The 21,976-nt window shown below is 42.9% G+C and overlaps 3 protein-coding genes and 2 long non-coding RNA genes across 5 annotated transcripts; 3 read left to right on the top strand and 2 right to left on the bottom strand.

Moving 5' to 3' along the window:
• The first annotated feature begins 5,262 nt into the window (after positions 1-5,262).
• On the top strand, positions 5,263-6,340 carry LOC101777028 (glycine-rich cell wall structural protein 1.8-like). Its single transcript, XM_004965272.4, has 2 exons — positions 5,263-5,423; positions 5,682-6,340. The coding sequence occupies exons 1-2, from the start codon at positions 5,327-5,329 to the stop codon at positions 6,053-6,055; spliced, it is 471 nt and encodes a 156-aa protein (XP_004965329.1). The 5' UTR covers positions 5,263-5,326; the 3' UTR covers positions 6,056-6,340.
• A 1,016-nt stretch (positions 6,341-7,356) lies between these two features.
• Positions 7,357-18,221, top strand: LOC111256946. The gene is made up of 2 exons (XR_002677211.1): positions 7,357-7,545; positions 17,857-18,221. It is a non-coding gene; the product is annotated as an uncharacterized LOC111256946 (long non-coding RNA).
• Positions 8,582-9,572, bottom strand: LOC111256945. The gene is made up of 3 exons (XR_002677210.1): positions 9,552-9,572; positions 9,225-9,291; positions 8,582-9,141 (listed from the first exon to the last, which is right to left on the bottom strand). It is a non-coding gene; the product is annotated as an uncharacterized LOC111256945 (long non-coding RNA).
• A 386-nt stretch (positions 18,222-18,607) lies between the features above and the next one.
• On the bottom strand, positions 18,608-19,519 carry LOC101777992 (glycine-rich cell wall structural protein-like). Its single transcript, XM_004965273.3, has 2 exons — positions 19,359-19,519; positions 18,608-19,149 (listed from the first exon to the last, which is right to left on the bottom strand). The coding sequence occupies exons 1-2, from the start codon at positions 19,459-19,461 to the stop codon at positions 18,821-18,823; spliced, it is 432 nt and encodes a 143-aa protein (XP_004965330.1). The 5' UTR covers positions 19,462-19,519; the 3' UTR covers positions 18,608-18,820.
• Positions 19,520-20,558: 1,039 nt separating this feature from the next.
• On the top strand, positions 20,559-21,335 carry LOC101778388 (glycine-rich cell wall structural protein 1.8). Its single transcript, XM_004965274.4, has 2 exons — positions 20,559-20,704; positions 20,820-21,335. Exons 1-2 carry the CDS (start codon positions 20,599-20,601, stop codon positions 21,185-21,187), a joined length of 474 nt encoding a protein of 157 aa, XP_004965331.1. The 5' UTR covers positions 20,559-20,598; the 3' UTR covers positions 21,188-21,335.
• The last annotated feature ends 641 nt before the right edge of the window (positions 21,336-21,976 follow it).

The following is a 21,976-nucleotide window of genomic DNA, read 5'->3' on the forward strand; positions in this document are numbered from 1 at the left end:
CAGCTTCCTCTAGGCCAACCAAGACATCTTCGCATGGAAGCCATTTGATATGCCGGGGGTGCCCAGGAAGTTGACTGAGCACTCATTGAACATGGATCCCAAAGTCACGCCCAAGCGACAACAATCACAATGGTTCACCCAAGACATAAGAAAAGCCATCAAAAAGGAGGTCGCCAAACTACTCGTGGCTAGCTTCATAAAAGAACTCCTTCATCCAGAGTGGTTGGCCAACCCTATCTTGGTGCGAAAGAAGAACAACAAGAGTGGAGGATGTGTGTCAACTACACGGACCTCAACAAGCACTGTCCAAAGGATCCCTTTGGGCTCCCTAGGATTGATCAAGTCATTGACTCAACGACACTTTGCTTTCTTGACTGCTACTTAGGGTATCACCAGATAGCACTCAAGGAAGAAGTTCAGATCAAGACCATGTTTATCACCCCATATGGAGCTTTTTTCTACACTACAATGTCCTTCGGGTTGAGAACGCAGGGGCCACATACCAACGAGCCATCCAGGAGTGCTTAAAAAACCAGCTACACCGCAACATAGAGGTATACATGGATGACGTGGTCATAAAGACCAGAAATCCCAACGACTTCAATGCAGATCTCGAAGAAACTTTCGCAAGCTTGCGAGCGGTGGAAACTGAACCCAACAAAGTGCGTATTCGGTGTACCCTCCGAAAAACTACTTGGGTTCATCATTAGTTATCAAGGCCAATCTCGAGAAGATCACCGCCATCACCAACTTACATGCCCCATTGTGCATCAAGGACGTCTAGAAGCTGACTGGATGCATGGCGGACCTCAACAGATTTATCTCAAGACTTGGAGAATGAGGACTACCCTTCTTCAAACTACTCAAGCGGCAAGACAAGTTCCAGTGGACCGAGAAGGCAGGACTTCCTATCAAAGCCACCAATCCTTACAGCGCCTACTCCCAATGAAGACTTGCTGCTCTACATCACCGTAACTACTAACATTGTCAGCCCAACAATCGTGGTCGAAAGACCAGAACCAAGCCATGTATACAAAGTACAGAGGCCCGTCTACTTCGTCAATAAGGTGTTGCCAGACTCCAAAACAAGGTACCCGCTAGTATAGAAGTTGTTGTACGCAATACTACTCACTTTGTGGAAGCTACGATACTACTTCCAAGAACACAACATCTCTGTAGTCACAGATTTCCCCTTGGGCGACATACTCCACAACAGAGATGCAACAGGAAGAATCTCCAAGTGGGTAGTAGAACTCGAAGCCTTGTCCCTGGAATTCAAACCAAGGACTACCATCAAGCCACAAGCACTAGTCCATGGTGGGAAAATCAAGTAGCCGCACCGGCAGAGCGACTAGAGTATTGGGTCATGTACTTTGATGGATCACTCAAGCTCGAGGGCGCTAGTGTAGGAGTACTCTTAATCTCTCCAAAGCGTGAACAACTCAAGTACGTCTTGCAAATCTTCTGGGAGGTCTCCAACAATGAAGCAGAATATGAAGCGCTACTAAATGGGCTTCACCTGGTAGTTTCGCTGGGAATCAAGCAGTTGTTAGTCTACGGTGACTCACTAGTAGTCATCAACCAAGTCAATGACGAGTGGGATTGCCACAAGGATAACATGGATGCATACTGCCTTGAAGTACTCAAGCTGGAGAATAAGTTCTCTGGTTTGGAGTTCCATCACGTGGCTCGTGACAACAATGTAGTTGCAGACATCTTGTCCAAACATGGGTCTACTTATGCCCAAGTCCCAGCTGGGGTCTTCATCCATGAACTACACAAGTCATCCATACAAGAGCCGACACCATCTAAAACCACCGATCGCGGCAATGATGCGTCAGAGTGGGAGGTTATGATGATCAACATAGATTGGAGAACCCTCTTCATCGACTCCATCAAGGAGCACAAGTTGCCTCCTGACAAGATAGAAGCAGAGCAAGTCTTGTGGTGTGGCAAGAACTACATTCTAGTTGGGGACTAGATCTACAGACAAGGCACATCATCAGGAGTACTCATGGAGTACAAATGAAACTAGAAGGCGGTTTGTTGGATTCTGCCAGATCGAGAAAACCACGCAAGCTAATAATGTACTCCATGGAGCGTCTGTCTACGTTGCACATTCATTGCCAATTCATCTACAAAGTATTACCGAATCAAAGATATTCTGATCATCCATACAATTATACATGAAACATAACAAACATGATACAAATACCATTATACTCAAATGTTGCTGAAAGTTTAGATAGAAATACACAAATTTAAATTTTAGACCCAAACAACATCATACACTACGACAAACTCAAATGTTGCTGAAAGTTTAGATAGAAATACTCAAATGTAAATTTCAGAGCTGTTGGCAGTGGCTTGGGCTGGGAGGATAGAGAGCTACCAGTGGGGAGTGGAACAAATTCATGCAGCTACTAGTGCGATCGTGCCGATCGATGATAGATTCGACATCGCCTTTGTCACATATCACAGGCTCGCTCTAGCCTCCCCTTTCTTTTCGTTCGATCATTTCCCATGCCCAAGCAGTCATGTCATAGCCACTGCTATGAACTACAGGGCGGGGGAGGACGCCGCTGCCGCCTTGCCACCTCCACCGTGTTTACTATTGTACTATCTACTACTACTACCGCTGGTACAAATACCATTAAACTCAAATGTTGCTGAAATTTAGATAGGAATACACAAATTTAAATTTTAGACCCAAACAATATGATACACTATGACAAACTCAAATGTTACTGAAAGTTTAGATAGAAATAAAGAAATTTAAATTTCAGACCCAAACAACATGATATACTACAACAAATCATCCACTGGGTACTATCTAGGAGGACTTTAAGCATCCTTGGACAGCGAACATGAAGGTTTTGCTGACCCAACCTCATCCTATGGTTTATTTGTACCTCCTACAACGGTAGTACTAAGTGGACTTGAAATACCCGGGACTTGTGGTGGATCATAACGACCACCAAAAGGAGGTCCTGATTCGTCACAACAGTATCTTCATGACATCTTTGTAAATAACGCAGCATTGCTTTCTCCCACGTGCTCATTTTCTTGGGCTTATCATGAGGACCAACTATGATTTTCCCCTTGCCGCGAGAAGAACGACGATCTCCCCCACCATTGTCACTACCTCCAGCAGCAGAAGTCATCTCTACGTACCACAATTTATTTAGCTCATATTTGCAAATGAATAAACTATGAACAAATTATATATTTTTCCCATAATTTACTTAGCTCAAACATAGCATATAAATGAAAAATTTCTCCATCGTAGCTTATTCTAAAAATGACTAATTACGTACCTCTATTTCATCTTATTATCTCTATGTACCACAATTTATGTCGCTCACATTTGCCCTAATTTATTTAGCTCATATTTGAAAAGTACTAAAGTATGAAATTATTCCTCTAACCTCATACCAATTTCTTTGACTAATACAAAACATAGCATCCAAAAAATTGTAGCTTATTTTAAAAATCATAAATATGAGCTCCAAATAACACATGCATATAAATGAAAATTTTCTCCATTATACCTTATTCTAAAAGATACAAATTACTCTAGCTCTAAAGTATAAAACTTAGTATACTAACCATGTATCAAGGAGAATGAAGTTTCTAACCTTTAGAACACTTCAATGAGTGAAATCCCCACAAAACGGTCTTCAATAGCACCTCCCCAATGGCAACATGGATGAAGCTCGAGCTGTGGTGAATGGCTCGAGCAGGAGGAAGAAGAAGGCAGATTTATAGGAGAAAATTTAGTACTGGTTGGGGGCACCAACCGGAACTAATGTGCACACTTTAGTACCGGTTGGTGCCCCCAACCGATACTAAAAGGGCTCACGGGACGGCCTTGGGAACTAGCTGTTAGGCCCGGTACCATTGTAAGCATTAGTACCGGCCTCAATTCAAACCGGTACTAATGAAGTGCACGAAAGGTACATTCTCCAGTAATGCTACATGGACTTAGGTTTAAATGTTTATCAATCAGTATAACTCTAATGAAGTGAAATGCATGATAAGGCACCACTACATCCACAAACTAAAGGACTGATCAGAAGTCCAGTGGTACATTGAAATTTTTATCTGATTAAATTGGTGTCCAAGTTTATATTTTCTTATTAAATGCTAGCATCCAGTTGCCATTTACCATGTAGAAAGTCGCTGGATGCTTATTAACTCCATCGATCAGTTCTCCAAAATGTCCACGAGAAAGAGAATACTACCGAGTCAATGGCAGCGTGCTGCATGAACTTATTCGTTGGGCGGCAAACGGTTGTCCGTCATCATTATAATAATCTACACTTCCACCGTATGGAAACCTTGATTTCGTTATCACCCTTTTCTTCCCCAATTATTGTGCGAATTAGTTCCAACCCTTGGACTTGGAGGTATCTGTACTCTGTAGTCTCACTGTTTTCTCTATCTCCCATGCTCAAAGTGTGCGCGTGAACGTAGAAGTTCTCAATTCCATAATTTATTTATCTTCAGTTTTACATTCCCTAATTATGTCAGAAAAATATTTTGCGAAAGGAGTAGGTCTTGATAACAAAACAAAAATGCATACTCTAGTTGACTGGTATTGCACTGAATTGAAAGTTAAGCCCAAACATCAAACAAAATCGTGTGAAAAGATCATGTCCGACATTTCCATCATTTGTGCTAACTTCAACTTGGTGAACAGTTGATCCTTTTCTTGTGTCCATGTTGTGAACTTGTGATCACTCATTGCCACATGCATGTGTAAGGTCGTAATAAGGATGAATAGAAATAGAGAATCTAGCTAGCTTAACTACTAATGCTTCGTATAGCAGCTCAAGAGCCATCCACGCTATCACTAAGCTCAACTAACTTCACATAGATCGTATATCTGACTGCTACTTATATTTTAAATCTAATGGATATACATCTAGGTAGCTTTATGGTAGGACGTCGACACTGCACGGATATGGGACAATGGTCTCTACTTTGTTAGTTGACCTTAATTTTCAACTTGTTCTGCACCCACAACCACACAAATGCCAAACTGACGATAGTACTTGAATGTCAATGCCCGGCTCCATTGGGACGACAGTAATCAAATCTGACAACGAGACATACCGAGCTCAGCTCAATCCAATCGGAGAGCGCACAGCTAACTGCACCAGTGCATTAATTGAGTGTGGAAACTTTGGCCAGTTCAACGATAGGTGAAGGTACATGCAACGTCCTTGCATAGGTTCCTTTGTTACCTCTATAAATAGCGTGCAGGAGAAGTGCCATCTCCTCATCCCAAGTGAGTTTAGCTTTTGAGCTGAGAGGTTTAGAAATGGCAGTAAAGTTTGTAGTTCCTCTCGGTGTTGTCCTGGCCTTTCTCCTCATCTTCCAGGATTTGGCATATGCTAGGGAGCTCACGGAAGCTAATGGTTTGCACCTCTCACTCTCTCTATATATATATAAGCGGGAGCGCTTGCGCTTGCGTGTGCGTTGTTTACATGTATAGCTTTAGTAAGGTATCTGCATGACAGCAATTGCGAATCAATTTGATAGGCACAATATATATATAAATACTAACTTGGATTCAGAGTTTGTTAAAGGCTATACACTAGATATGCATTGATATACACATACTTGTTGTGTAAAATAACTGTATTTATTGACAAACATAACTTTTTTGCATGCAGAGTCTGAAGGAAAAAATGTGAAACCTGGAGGAGTGCCTGGACTCAAAGATAAGAAGCGGGGAGGTGGATATAATGGAGGATATGGCAATGGTGGTGGTTATGGTGGAGGTTATGGTGGTGGCTATGGGCCTAAATATAGTGGAGGATACCACCATGGAGGCTATGGTCCCGGATATGGTGGTGGATATGGTGGCCCTGGATATGGTAGTGGGTACGGTCAACCTGGGTATGGAGGAGGCTATGGCGGAGGATACGGCGGTGGCTATGGCGGAGGATATGGCGGTGGCGGTGGGTATCGTGGGGGTGGAGGCTATGGAGGCCGCTATGGCGGTGGTGGCTACCCTAGTGGTGGACATCATGGTGGATGGAATTAAGAGGTGCAACCACGTATGTTTCTCTATACCATAAGTAAGGTGTGGTGATGATGGATTTGAATAATGCGTGGAAGTGATGTCTGCATAGTATAAAACATGGTAAGTAGCTAGAATGTTTTATACATGGTAGATTGAGTGTTGTGGTGCATGAAGTATGTGTACTAAGATCATGTCAGCTAGCCATCTATGGCACTGTGCACAGCTGGCTTTTAGAAATTGTACCTCATCATCTGTGGATCTATATACATATAAATAAATGAATTTCCCGTAAAGTTCTGTGTCAAAGTGCGATGTCATGGTTCTAGGTACTTGTGGTTCTGCTGCTTCTGAAATAGTTGCAGCTATATTTGGTCATATATGCATTGGTACACTTCAAAAGCATCTCAAGAAACTCATAGTTGTAGAGCACTCAGGAAAATGCAGACTTATGATTTAAGACATGTTATCAACTGATCATATGTTCATGTTGATATAGGAGCTATATACTGCAAATGTATCTGGAAGGTCTTTTAGTATTTGCAGTGCCAAGTTTCATTGCAAATTCACCAATGGATACATATGATATTCACTAGACCCAACTATACCTGAAACAGTAGAGAAAACCAATACTAGTGCACCAACTGAATATAAATAAAATAACAAGGAAAGAAAGATAAACCCTCCTGTTAATAAACTTAAAATTCATATCCAACCACTTGGTGTCACCATTTTTTCGTACTCCCTCAGGGTTCACAAATACTTCTTTCATTTGCTCTTCTGTATGTTCAAAATACTTGTTCTTCTACAACCTCTAAGAAATTTTGACCAATTTTTTCCAATCTTACCTATCTTAGTTGCATCATTTAGGAACTTCCATCGTGAACATGTCGACCACCTAATCTGGTTGCTTATGAAAGCTGCATCCGGAAATCATTCCATTTCTAAAGGAAAATTATCATGAGCAATCACCTGCAGAAATATGTTTCCACTAGTGACCCAAAACTTGAACAGGCCCCGTCAACTTCTCAGGTGGGTCGTCATATGAGCCACCTGTCAAAAAGGTTGAGTCTCAAGGAAAGTTCATTTTTCAGTAGTGCTCAGACATTATTTTGCGTATATGTCAAAGCTAAAATTCCACCCAGAGGCCTTCGTTCCACTCTCTCCAGCTACCCTGAGATTTATATAGGTAGCCCCGGAAATTAAACTAAATTCCCGGTACATTCATACACTACCAGAAAATGGAGATTTTGTGAGGGGCATGCCATTATCGTGAGAGTAATTAACAACTATCATGAAAATTGTTATTTTCCTGTAGGTGGCTCACACACTCTCATGAAAAGCAATTTTCGTGAAGGTACGTTAACACCTTCACGAAATATGTGCGATTTTGTGAGCGTGTTGCAAAAACTCTCACCAAATATGTGTGATTTTGTGAGTGCGTTCGAAAAACTCTCACGAAATATCTGGACCCATATTGAAGAACAGATGTGACCATGTAATGAATAACAGAGGTATGGTTCAACTTTCTCCTTTTAATCCAGAATTAAAATTTTAATTAGTATTTATCCATCATAAGAACTCAAAATTTGATGGTTTTCGATATTTATTTGTGAGGGGATTTTCATGAGAGTTGAACATCACGGAACATTTTCGTGAGGGTTTTCGATATTTTCGTGAGGGTTTTGGGCTCTCATGAAATTTCCGGATTCTGGTAGTGATAATAGGTGTGTGTTGACATGTTGTTATAATATCAAATGTTACATTTAGAATTTCAGTTCATTTGAGGTTATTAGAAACAAGAGGATCAATGTCATAAAAAAATCAGAAGAAACGGACCTATGGCTCAATAATGAACATCTAGTTTGTAGAGCATATACGTTCTTGCAGTAGCACGACTTCGTACTCACTAGGGAAAAAATGAGCATATGCATGAGCGTTCAACTCTCTAAACCTTTAGACCGAAGTAGAAACCATATTAACTATATAAAAATTTTCACTCGTATGTGATGACTGGACATCACAGACGCAAATTTACACATGATCTGTTACCTAAGTTAATCAAGTGTTTGAATCAAATCCTCGCAAGGAAAGTTAAGTGCTTAAGTGGACTTAAACAAGATGGTCCAATCAGAACATCAAAATAAGATTTTCATATTAAAAAAAGATTTTCTAAAATCGCTCTCGCCACTTGTATTTAGCTTGCCTCAAATGTCCACAATTCACTATACCACAGCCACAATGTAGCAACTTTGTTTTGGTCGATATAAGCTGTTGTAACGACGGATCATCGGTCGGTACAGAGTTATGCCGACCCTAGCCATTAGTCGTGATAAGTGGCGTCGGTATAAGTCTATACCGACCGATGAATTTATACCGACCAATAGTTTGATGCCCTAAGGATTACTTTCACCGACCGATGGTCCAACAGGATCATTTAAATGCAACCAAAAAAACAATAAAGCTAATTTACCATGAACAATAACCATAAAGCATTCATCACAACATAAAGCATTCATCATGTACAGACATTCATCACAAAGTAGCACATTAACAAAGACAAACTTTCATTCATTCATGTAGGTTCATACGTCATAACAATAGTGTAGCTAACATTCGGAGCTAGGCTCATATATAACATCAAATTCTACATGTCCTAATTATACTGCAGGTAGACATATATGGATTGTTTGCCTCCAAAATGATAAAGGCATGCAGGTAGTTCAGAACAAATCAATAACTGGATCAGCAATTTGATCCACTTGTTATTGACAAGATCCTGCCTAGCACCTCTTTGAAGTTCCTGAAACTCAAAGTTGGTATGCAATAAGTCACTTGGTAATTTCTTAGCATTACTAGCAGCAGCACACAGTATATCCAAGGATCAGAGAACACAGAATCATACCATTGTTCTAGCAGCTGCAGTAGGGGTAGCATAGAACAGAGCACTAATCGAACAGAGCATAGCCCAAATTAGGCACCAGCACCTGCTGCAGTTAAGGTACTAGTAACTTGCACAATACAAGCACAAAGGCACCACCCAGTACTCACATAAAAAACATCCTATATGGCCCAGCCTCCACGAATCCTTGGTATGTCTTTTGTATTTTCTGCTAGGCATGATATTGAAAAGGTAAACCAGATGCATGATCAATAAAATCAATGATGGATACAGAATTCAAAAAGACTTTACCTGCTAAGCATTTCTCAGGTCCAATTTCCCAGCTGTAGCACTTTGATGTATATTAATCATACATATCCTAGCATACAATTTGTACAATGGCAGCATTAGTTGAATCTGGCTTGTCTGGTTTCATGCTGCTAGTCTTGTTTCAGAAAGGAAGTTATTATACTTCCAGAATCTCAGCTTAAATTAATTTATATTTTAGGGTGTTGTTCGACAACAAGAACATTGGGCTCATTCAGACCTCATCTTAAACTAAGCTATTGTGTTTATAAACAGACCAGAAGCAAAGTACCATTCGACGCTAATATTGAGATGCTAAGCATTTCAGATTACCTGCATCGCCATCTCCATGTTCATTGGCAATCACTCTTTCCCTGATACAAGATATGAGGATTATTAGTTTCAAGTTGATTCTAACTAGTACGATGACAGGCAGCTCAATACGAATTTTAAAACAACCACAATTGAGCATGACAAAATGAAGATATAGCTTCTGTAACTGTCGTATGTCTTGAACCAATAGAGCTACTATGTATTAAAGATCAACATAAATTGTTTCAGATGTAAGAGTATTAGTATATAGCTTTTGACAAGACTAGAACAGGGAGCACACATCAGAAAAACAGGTTGAGATAAATAGGAGTATCAAGCTAACCTCGTTCTCCTTGTTCTGTACTGCAGTATCTAGTCCCCCATAACTAGATTTTTGGTACCTCTCAGTATCTAGTTCTGTATTGAATATCTATAGATTATAGCAACACAATCTACTGGGCAATCTCAAATCCAAGAGCCTTATGAACAACAAGTGACAGTCTTATGGAAATCCCACCTAGCTATACCAAGGTCAAAGATCTCATTAGCTTTCCTCATCTTGTTCTTTGCCTCCAACAACGACGCATAGGACATGTAGTAAATGGCATGGCCCTGCCCAATTTGGTTTGCCTCCAGGAATTTGTATATCACCTCAGCATCAGCGCAATTTCTAGCCTGCAAAACAAAATAAGACTGGCAACCAAACAGGTATGTGAGATGCCTCCACTGTCCAGAAGATAACCAGAGAAAGAAAAATCAAGCTAGGATCCCCACGACTCACGTATTCCAGCCACACTTTGAGGAAGCGGAGGTTGTCCTTGTAGCGCTCGTTGTGCTAGAAGGTCCGCACGCATTGCTCGTACAACACCACCAGCTCTGAGCACTCGCCACCGGTCGGAAACGACTCTTGAACCCACTTGATGCAGCTGCGCGCGGAAGAAGCAGGAGAAGATCCGAAGAAATGAGCAATCTTTTGCCTCTGGCAGCTACCAAAAACCAAGAAATCTAACAGAGGCGAGTTAAGGGGATGGAGAAACGCTACTCCAGCCACGGTTGGAGTGGATCCTTGCCCTGATACTCGTAGGAGCGCGGCCAAGGGGAGAGGAGGAGCCGCGCCGGATCTCGCATCTCGCGTGCTGGATCCCCGTGCGCCGCCGGAGGCCGGAGGCCCTGTGCACCGCCCCGTCGCCAGAGGCCGGCCCTCGCGTGGAGGGGCGGTGGGTGGAGGACCGGCGAGGGGCGGCGGGTGGAGGACCGGCGAGGGGCGTGTGGCGGAACCATCCAACTTAAACTGGTTTAAATGCGCCTAACTGCTGCTGACGCAGCAATTATTCGAAACGCATTTAAAACAGTATAAATCCGGTCGTCCGTCGAGTGTCCCTAGGACTCCTTGAAAGATCCACGTTGTCTTTCATAGCCATACATCAGGATAGTATCCGCGATGGGATAACATCAACAAATATTACATTTTTACATACATATATAAAAGGTACGAGTTATTACAAAACATAGATTGAAACAAACTTAACAGTGCAGTGTTAGACAGAGTTCTAAGATTTAAAACATAAACAGTTCAGGAGGAGATGAGCATTTAAAAACTTCTTCTTAAGGGTATTGTGAGACTCATAACAATACCCTAAGGCTTTGGGGCTTCCTCCTCTATAGACTCTTGCGGAGCTTCTAAAAGATAGCCACAAGGGATAACCCTGAGTATGGGGTACTCAGCAAGTCTTACCCAACTAACCAATATAATAGCTTTCTTTGGAAGTATATGCTAGCTTTTTGGTGTGCTTGGCTAACACAACTTTTGCCGAAAAGCTTACTACGAGTGATGCCTTAGTTTTATCTTTTATTTGGGTTAAGTTATTACCTAACCATTCTAAATGATGAGCAGAAAATAAAAGCAACAAGAGATATTAAGTCATACATCAAACATTATCAGAAGATATATATTGCATGAATTTATACTACGATGTTCAACAGTGATCAAGTGCATTCATAACCGAGAATTGCGGCGATCCGGATCCATTTACGTCCTGCAGGAGAGTACCCTGATCACCAGCTTTATATGACTGTCCAGGTCGTACATAACAACTTTTCGATTAGCAAAATCAATGATTGGGAATAAGACTACCCGGACCCAGGGATGCACCCCCACATGGGACCCCACGTCTGGCCCGATCACCATGTGAGTTTCAGGCTACACCCCTACCAATCTCCAGCACATCAAGCGCGGGTACGAAGTATTCCCGATCATAGAGTTTACTAACCTACTGGGCTTTACTGGTCCCATACCCAGTAAGCGATCAGATGCGTATCACTTGATCAAAGGTTAAGACAACGAATTGGGCCTTAACCAAATTAATCTAGCAGACAGAACTACATCTCTAGTTTCTGTCCGCTTTCAAATTTCCAAGTTATCTTTCATAAGCAACATGTATGACTCAAAAGTTTTCCTTAAGGTTGGTAAACCAAGTATGTAAGCAAGTAAGCAATTCTAGACTTGGGTATCTTCTAAGGTTTGAACAAGTGGCAAAGATGTCCTTAAAACAAGGCATGATTATACACAAGAATAGGTTTCAAGCAACTCCTAGACTTAGTGCATACATAAAGCAAATAACCAATAATTGGACACATGAAATAATAACTCCAAAATAGATAGGTATAAATGCACCGGGGCTTGCCTTGTTCGCCAAAAAAGTTAGTATTTTCTGACGGGTTGGCTTCACAGGGGACTAATTCAAAGACTTCTTCAAACTCCGAAGATCCTTATGAAAATTCCAAATAATCCCCTTCTGGTGCTTCGGGAGCTATAGCACAACACATGCAGGGGTTAGAAATGCAAAATTTTGAATAAAAGACTATACAACTTTCCTTCATGATAAAGTTGCAAGCCAACAAGTACTATACAATCTATCATGATAAAGTTGCAAGTCAACACACAAAAACCCGAAAAGATTAACCCACAATTTTATTTTCTTACTTAACCCTACTTAAGGCTTTTTCTTTTATTTTTAGAAAAAGTTATAATTATTTTCTAACTTGAAAACCTAATTTCCTATGAGTTAAGAATAATTTGTGATTAAGAAAATGTTATTTCATATTTTATGCATTTTATAAAGATTAAGTATTTATTTAATTACCTTAAAAGAAAGGCATTAAATAAATACCCAAACTTTTATTATTTTTCTAGGGTGTAAAAATTTTAATGCATAAAGGAAAATAAAATAAGCCTAACAAAATTGGTTTCACTAATTTTGGACACTCCTAGAAATTTCTGTGATTTAAATGGTGTAAATCGGATTTAAACTAATTACTTTCTAAAGGAAATCTAATTTTCCCGAAAAACGCCTCGGAAAACTTTTCTTACGCAGCCCGACTCTACCCCCTCTCATGCGCACTGGGCCCACGGCGCGGACCCACCTTTTCCTATTCCTTTCTACCCGCCGGCCCTATTCTCCGCCTAATGGGCCTCGTGGGCCGTTTTCTTTTTCCTATTCGCTTCTCGGTCCGACTTCGGCCCAACGGCCCCTTCTCCTTTTCCTTCATTTCCCCTGCGAGCGCGGCCTGCTAGCTGCTCTGGGCCTCCGGCCCTTCTTTACACGGCCGTCCGCGTCGGCTTCTTGGGCCTCCGACGCGCCAGCCCAACGACCGCCCGCGCTCGGTCGGCCTGCTCCTTTCACTCCTCCGACTCCACTGACACGCGGGCCCGCTATTCCAGACGTTTCTTCCTCCTCCCGCCAAAACGCGCGCGCGACAGGGGCGGCGCGACTCGCCGGCCGGCGTCCTACCGGCGGCGGAGCTAGGCCAAGACACCACCTCTACACCTTCACGCACCTGCGCGCGGCAACAGCTCCACGGGAGATGGCCGGAGCCATTCCCTCCACGGCGGTGAGCGGCGACACCTTCAGCCGGTCGCGACTACTCACGATGACGGCGCAAACTAATCGAACAACTACTACTACACCATCCTAGTACTCTAAGGACTTGCCTACGACTACTTAAGAAGGAAGAGAACCGGCGCAAGGTGGTGCTCACCGTGAGCGGGAGGCGCGGCGACGGCGGACAGAATCGGCGGCGGTTTGAGGTATGCCGGCGAAGAAGCTGGGCAACAAGTTGCTGGCGTTGTTGGTGGGGTGTGGACGGAGGTGTGGACGGAAGGAATCGACGGGAGCTGCGGTGTGGCGGTGGAATTTTACTCGGAGGCGGCAACTGAGACAGAGGCGCTGGCGGCGGTAAAAGGAGCGGCGATGAAACGGCAACGCGGGAGCGGTAATTATACGAACGGTTTACCGCGCGCATGGCTGCCACCGTGGTCTACCCATAGGCTTGCGTGGTGAGGAGGTGGCCTAACCGTCGCGCTGGCGAGCGACCGAGAGCGGCGGCGACGACACGTCGAGTTCGGCTCTGCTGCTCTTCCCCTCTCTGATTTCTGGCGCCCAAAATTTAGAGCCTCCCCACGGTAGATTTCCAATCCGACGGTGCACATGTGTCTTAACCAAAGTAGTAGATAATCTCGAGCTTTCCAATTCATCTATAAACCTTTGCCTGAGATAAACATAAAAAAGTCTTCAATTTAAATTTTTCTCGAGCAATGTCTGAACCCTTTTTACCCTTCCATTCAGTTTCGTCAGTCAATCAAGGTGCTTATTTGCCCGACTTAGTGATTCATTTCGGTGGTCCAAATCCCCTTTCTGTAGTCCAACTTCTTCCCAATTATGTTCTACAACATCCAAAGTTTCCATTTTGCCCAAGAACACTACTCCTTTTGATCTACATCTCTCTGAAATCAAATCCAAAGTCGGCCATACACAGTCATTTTCAGACTTAGTCATTTTCAGTGTGACAGTCACCTGTGACAATGTGCTGACTTTGAGCTTGGATTTGAATTCGTTCCCTTCACTGTTCCTAGCCAAAACATCCAATTCTAGTAGTCCAAAGTCCATACTTCGACATGGTGTAGTTGTTCTGATTCACTTATTTGAAAAATTTATCAGAATTCAATTTCCAAAATGGACTCTGAGGCTGTTTTTCTGAATTTCTGTTTCCAGACGAGGAACAGTAACTTCAGTTTTCCATTTTCTTTCTTCAATTCCTTTGAGATATTTTGGACCAGTTCTGCTCCAAATTCTTGATCCCTAAGTTCTAGTCACTCTTACACTTGTATTCCATATTTTTGCTGAATTTTTCTGAATTTCAAATTCAAAATTCAGATTTCAGCCAAATTTGACCCGAATTTGATTTTCAGCCAATTTCTTTTTCTTTTTTTCTCAAATTGCTTTTAATTCTTCAAAGTCACTTGGATGACTTAAATGGCAGTTGTTACAGGGCGGCATGTGGAGGGGCGGCGAGAGGTAGCGGGACGGGAGGAGGGGAGCCAAACCAGATGTGCTGGAGGACGGTGGGTGAATAGGAGTGAAGCTAGGGTTCGGTATGGGCCGAGTCTTGTGCGCGAGATTAATGGGCCGGAAGTGCGGCGAAGGGAAATGGGCCTAAAGAACGTATCCCGACCGATAGTTGGTTGTATATGTTGAGTTATGCCAACCAATGATTCGGTGGTACATCTAAATATATATAGCGTCGAACGGTGAGCCATAATAACGTGATATACCGACGAATGGTCCGTTGCTCCGCTACACCGACGAATGGTCCATCATTATTTTTAGACTTATACCGTTGGATGTTCGACGGTAATTTTGGGCTGTGGTACAGTGATTTCAGCTTGCAACTGCAACGAAGTGACATATGAATTCATAACAAGGAAAACATTAGGTCCACGGTGTATCCATCAGTACCGTACCCAAAGGTACACAGTCACAAATTGAGATGAGTTATTTGAATGCTGTGTCATCCATTTGCCAGTCATCATGTTGCCGACTACTTGTTGGGGCAGTATAGCTCGATGCTTACCCATCCTCCATCTATATATGTTCTTATCCAAAATGTCCGCGAGAAAGTGAATATGTACCGGGTCAATCGCAGCATGCTGTTTGAGCATATTCAATGGACGGCAATATATTGTGGGTCGCCAGCTCACTGGCACTTGGTCTGCTTCCTCGGTATGGAACCTTGATTTGACCTTCTTGGGATCAGCTAAAATAACACTATGACCTCCATCAGAGGCCGGAGACATTTCTATTTTCAGAAAAAACACACTATGCCGACTAAAGTTGGAGAGCCCTGTCGTATATATACTCCCGCCCCCCTTCTTACTCTACCAAATTGCCAAAGCAATCTGCCGCACAACTACTAATAATGTATTCCTTGCTTATTATTTAAAATATGCTAATACAAGACATCGCTGTTTTCAATCATCTTCCCAACACTGATTAAAAGTCTTTTTGTTAAATTATGTTCTACTATTTTTTAGCCCATGAACATGGAGGTCCTTTTAGTGTCACTGTTTTGCTTCCGGCTCCCAAGTTGTGAAGTGCTTTTTTCCGTTGGAGAAGTATGTTTAATTCGACCGGATACTATTTGGAGGCATATTTCGTAAACAATTGCTACTGCTAGATAAACCAGAAAGAGTTACAAGGAGACAAAGGCCACGTTTGTTTCCGCTTCTCTCAGCTATGCTTAGATTATAATTAAGCGAAGATTTTCTCGCTTCTCGTTTTTCGCTTCTTGTAGTTCAAATCTGCTTACCACATAAGCAAGAATCTGAAAAAATAAGCAAGTCATTTGGTGGGATTCTCGCTTAAAAGAAATACATTGGAAATTGACACACCCCAACATCAAGGAAAAGGATAAAGTGAGGAATGAGTTCGTGGGATTTCACGTGTGTAGTATATGGATGCTGAAATAAATAGGTGCTTGTATAACCTAAGAGGGAAGGGGACGAGTTAAACAAATTTAAAATCTTAACATGTGGCTTCCATTACTTTGGATCAAAGTAAACTAGACTATCTATATGTATATCTATGGTTGATCTAGTGAGAAAGCACCACTGCTACAGAAACCACATGTAGTGCCCATTACAAAAAATAGTACATACGGTGTGCTTTTCCCCCAAGCACCATGTGAAATTGACTACTCATATGTGGTGTCCTAGGAGCTTAAGAAGAAATTGACGATGCAAAAAGGTTTGTACCGGCAGCTCTGCCACCAGAAATTTTTAATTGTACAAGGGCGTGAATTTATTTGCAACTAACATAATGGTTGGCCAGAAGCCACCCAGGTAGCATTATAAGGCAAGGTGCGTGGAGTCGAGGCTTGCGGTTGTTGACCAGGCAATGTCAGTGGTTCTTGAGGTGGCTCAGCAGGTGGCAGTCAAGAAGCTCAGATAGTTTGACCTATGGCTAATAATTTTAAATTTAAAATGCGCCTTTAACACTTGAAGCACCTCCAGGTAACGGCAGCCTCCGGTCTTCATCGTGTACTAACAAATCCTCCACTAAAGTTTAGTTAGTAACTCATCCACATCCTAGACTTGCTTCAGAATCCCAACCTTTTATCTCCCGCCACGCCAGGCTCAAAAGTCAAGGGCTCAAGTTTTATAAACACTGGAAAGGGATAGACATACCGGAATATAGGAATATGCCAATCTTTGTTTCTTAATATTTCCTTGCAAAATTATCTTTGTTTTGGACAAGGCGTACGAGCTCGATGCTGGTCCTAACCGGAGGGTGCTAACACTAGTAGAGAATTGGGCTTTAGTCCCGGTTGGTAAGGTGCAAATATCCCGAAAATCCATCCAGGATAAACCAACCGGGACAAAAGGGGGGGTCTTTTATCCCGGATCACTCAACCGGGACAAAAGACCCCCTTTTATCCCGGTTGGTAATACTATCTCTTGAGTCATTTGTAACTTATCTCTTGTAGTGGATGCTAGACTCGTTACCTCAGATGTTCTACGTCTGTTACAAATATGGGGGGTTTCACATAGTGTGTGTTGAACATCTGTGATTGCAACGAATTATATCGCCTTGTATCATTATGTCCTAGGGGCTCCGTACAGGAAGACAAAGATCTATGTATTGCATTTGTTAACACAAAGAGTCGGTCGTACCACGGTACTCATTGGTAGTTAAGGAATGTATAAAAAATCAAAGAACATTGGAAATGTATAACAATTAGCGGCTCATGCCAAGCCGCTTGTGGTGAATCGCCGATCTTAGTATATACGTGTCCAGTCTCTCGGATGCACTTTGTGCAGTGTATACATGAGAGTTGACAACCAAATTGGCCAACTTTGTACTAACGCTTATTATTGTGAAAGTTTGGCATACTTTACATTTTTTTAAGGTTATAAGCATCATATTTGGACATTTTGGGAACAATGCGTTTGATTTCCTTCCCGATAACAAATTCCATCTTTCTCTTGCAGATTTCACTTCTTCAATCGAGGCTTGAGGGCTTTCCCATTTTATTTACAATTGAATTCATAAAGCAGCACTTGGAACAACACCGACATGATTCAAATCAGGTATTTAGTACCAGCAGGACAAAGACTGATTTGAGACCATCGAAATGAAAGTACATATGAATCGTATAATTTGGAATCTGGATACAAAAGCAATGGCAATTAAAAGGTGCTTACATACTGTGAAATTGGATTGTTGATTAAAAAAATCAAGGAAACCTGGCCAAGCCAAATTTGTAATTTGACACGTTTTGTGAGGGATTTCAATTGCCGTCGGGAAAAAACCTCCGCATGCTATACATATGAAAGATCATGGTCAACTGAGGGTATTCGGTCGAGCAAAATTAATATATTTTTATTCTTTTCTCTTTGCCCTATTTTTCCGAAGTCTATATTGTTTTTCTTCCTTCATCACAAAGGTTATTGAAGGCATTCTGGATGGGTTGCTGCTGCTAGAATAATCCAAGGTGTGCTTTTCCCGACGGGGTGCGTGCCTCCGAGGTCATAGTTTGTTAATTTTCCTGAAGTGGGATATCCCGTTGAGGCACTGCAAGTTGTGGTTTCGCGAGGTGCCCATGACGTGCTCATGTGATGGCACGTTTTAGCGTCAATGACGAGCATTTGTGTTTATAATTTGTTTTGTGAAAAATTAGGACCCATATTAAAATGCTTGAAATTTCTAAATTTGTGCAAAGTTGTACCATGTTTTCATACGTTCCAAAACATTCCTTGTATTTAAAAATAATAAAGTGGGTCTTCCATTTTATTTTATACATGGCTCCATATAACATGATATTACAACATTGTACCAAATGAAAGTTAACATCAAAGGGAGAACATGAAGCCGTGCCTAAAGCAAGCGAGCCATGGTAATTCTTTTATGGAAGTTCACTTGGTAATATTGTTGAAGCACTCTTGTATGTAGCTCCTAGTGCCAGCCCCCACCTCCACCATAATATTCAGCTCCAGGATATCCACCACCGTAACCACCACCGCCGCCACCGTATCCACCGCCATATCCACCACCACCCCCATATCTGCCGCCTCCGCCGCCTCCGCCGCCACCGTATCCACCACCAAAGTCAGGGTAACCATACCCACCGCCATACCAACCGCGCCCAGGTACATATCCACCGTAGCCGCCACCGTACCCTCCACCATATCCACCACCATAGCCGCCACCATAATAAGCGTGACCCCCTTTCTCATCCCTGAAGTCAGCCCCACCAGTAAGCTTCGTGTTCTTTCCCTCGGACTCTGCACGGAATAGACTTTTTAGCTACAGTACAACATCAAAGATGGAGGCAAGAAAAATGTTCGTTGTTTTCTATTCAAACATATATCTCTTCCCTTCTACTAAAAGTAAGATTTCAATTGTAGTTAAATCCAGGTTGTTGCCGATTTTACACGAATGCGTTACAAATGTCATAACGTGCTGCAGATCTCAGAGAGAGAGAGATACAAACCATTTGCCTCGACGAACTGGTTTCTAGCAGCAACCACGTCCTTGGTGACGAGGAGGAGGGAAGCTAGGACAACGCCAATGAGAAGCAGAGATTTGGAAGCCATCTCTGCCCTTCAAATGAGCACTTGAGCCGGATTTGGATGAAACGCAGCACCGCTGCGATGCCCTACATATAGGAGCCGCTCCCCTGCATGTACGCAGCCACTCTCCTGTGCCTTCCAATGGACTAGTAAATGCATGGGGAGTTCACGCGTGGTTGGACGTCAGAGTTGGGGCAGATCAATTTCGTTCTCCGCGTAGGTCATCGTACAGTTGGGTGCAGACTCAACACTCAACTAACAAAGTGGTTAGCAGGCAGAGATCAAGATATTGTTCTGTGTTCCTCTCAATGCATGCGCCTTGAGCATGAATGCTTTGTGGTGTAAGAACTGTCCAATCACGGCATGAACAATGTACCACAATACTGGAATGCTAAACAAAAAACTAGCTTTCATCGAGTTGATTGAACCATTCGACTTCATCATGTGCTGAACTTTGTTAGCATCCGGAGTTTGTGGCCGGTCCAGCTTCAGCTTGGAGAAAGCATGCTCAAATTGAACCTGTGTTTGATCTTGGAACGAAGGTCCATCATTAAGGTTTGCTACATAATTTATTGCTTTAGAAATCCACTGGTGATGGCTCCGTGATTTCTGCAACAAGTGATGAACGTACACAGCTAGGAAAAAATTCACACGGAATAGACTGTGATTAGGGGACCAGAGGTACGGCGCAGGCCTTGGTCATTAATCTTGAGTCTGACATAACTGCAAGATTCATCCAATTTACAAAATTAGATAGGTATGCAATAATACTGACACTTGAACAGTCCACCTTTTTTCTAATTAAATTTAAAACAGAGATACCTAACTGAATTAATCTGACAAGCATGCACAACAATTTCATATCCACCACTTCATTAGCTGACCTTGACTATAGCTCATGCCATGCTCTCTCTCAACTTCCCAGGTCCACATCATTCCACACGGATGAAGGTCATTCAAACTGCAACCAACATTTCTGGTTAGACTGAAAATGAGATACACCAAGATCAACCTTCCTTAATCCTGACATCCAACCATACTGTGTGTTAGCACGTGTTTCAGTATGTGCAAACCTCCAGCTCGATCGATTTGGCCAGCAGCTGCGATATAAATACCAAAGACGCCGGTGCCTTCTGTTCCAGCAATTCATACAAATAAAGCATGGCTTTCAAGTCCGTGCTTCTGCTTGCCATTGTTCTGGTTTCCCTCCGGCTGATCACGCAGGATGTAGCGGCCGCTACCGATCGGTTCACTAACAAGGCCAATGGTTTGCATTTATGTCAATCTCCTTTAAGATTTGTATGGCTTGGGAAGTGGGCATATATACATTAATAGACTGTTAACTGGCCTCTAAAAGTCGGATTACAACTTACATGATGCAGAATCGGATGGAAAGAAGGTGAAACTTACCAGTGGCGATGGCACCAACGAAGAGAAGTTGGGACATGGACATGAGTACTATGGTGGCTATGGCTACGGAGGCGGATACGGTGGTGGTGGCTATGGGGGAGGGTACAGTGGTGGCTATGGTGGCTATACACCAGGACATGGTTGGTATGGTGGCGGATACGGTCATTACCATGGACATGGTGGGGGATACGGTCATTACCCTAGGCATGGTGGTGGATATGGTCATTACCCTGGTCATGGTGGTGAATATAGTGGCAGATATGGAGGATATGGTGGCGGAGGGTATCTTGGAGAGGGATATTACAGTAGCGGTGGTGGCTCCAGTGGCGGTTGGCACTGAAATGAAAGGTTTCACCACCATTGTGTGTTTTATGAAATATGTGTTGTGTGTTTGTATCTTGATCCATAAACCATGCGTTCTTGTCTGCATGCCCCGTATCTCTTCCGTTAGAACGCTTTAATATGTGCCTTTTTAGTGTTGTTGTAAATGTGTTACCACTACATAGGCTTTGCCACCCAGCATGCTCTTGTAGGCCCAGCCCCCACGCTGGATCCTTCCCTGACAACACTAGTAGAGAATTGGCTTTCGATGCGCCCCCTTTTGTCCCAGTTTAAAGTTGGCCCGGGACAAAGGGGGTGCGCCACGGTAGGCAAAAATGGAGGGGAGAGTTAGTCCCGGTTGGTAATTGCAACCGGGACTAAAGACCCCCCTTTAGTCCCGGTTGCAACGGCTAGTCGCGGGCTGTCGGTGGCGGCACCATTTTATCCCGGTTGGAGGCTCCAACTGGGATAAAAGGTGAACCCTTTTATCCCGGTTGGAGGTTCCAACCGGGATACAAAGTTTAGTCCCGGTTGGAGCTTCCAACCGGGATAAAAGGGTGTCCCTTTTGTCCCTGTTGGAGCTTCCAACCGGGACTCAACCTTCAACCAGGATAAAAGGTGTTCCTTTTTGTCTCAGTTGGAGTTTTTAACCGGGATAAAAACTCATCCCCATTATATACGGCCAAGACAGAGGACTTTCTTCCTCCTCCAGCCCGAGCCAGTCCAGCACATTGACAGAGAGAGCTGAGCTTCACCTACTCTCCGGTGGTGCCGAAGCAAGGGAGGTGCTGCCTCGAAGTTTTTTCCC

This window comes from Setaria italica, chromosome IV (genome assembly GCF_000263155.2).
Source record: "Setaria italica strain Yugu1 chromosome IV, Setaria_italica_v2.0, whole genome shotgun sequence".
Classification (NCBI taxonomy): Eukaryota; Viridiplantae; Streptophyta; class Magnoliopsida; order Poales; family Poaceae; genus Setaria; species Setaria italica.

Coding starts and splice junctions, on each gene's coding strand:
- LOC101777992 (XM_004965273.3), bottom strand. CDS start 19,461: ATGGCTTCCAAATCTCTGCTTCTCATTGGCGTTGTCCTAGCTTCCCTC. Junction 19,150..19,358: donor CCAGTTCGTCGAGGCAAATG/GTTTGTATCTCT, acceptor TATTCCGTGCAG/AGTCCGAGGGAAAGAACACG.
- LOC101778388 (XM_004965274.4), top strand. CDS start 20,599: ATGGCTTTCAAGTCCGTGCTTCTGCTTGCCATTGTTCTGGTTTCCCTC. Junction 20,705..20,819: donor GTTCACTAACAAGGCCAATG/GTTTGCATTTAT, acceptor TACATGATGCAG/AATCGGATGGAAAGAAGGTG.
- LOC101777028 (XM_004965272.4), top strand. CDS start 5,327: ATGGCAGTAAAGTTTGTAGTTCCTCTCGGTGTTGTCCTGGCCTTTCTC. Junction 5,424..5,681: donor GGAGCTCACGGAAGCTAATG/GTTTGCACCTCT, acceptor TTTTGCATGCAG/AGTCTGAAGGAAAAAATGTG.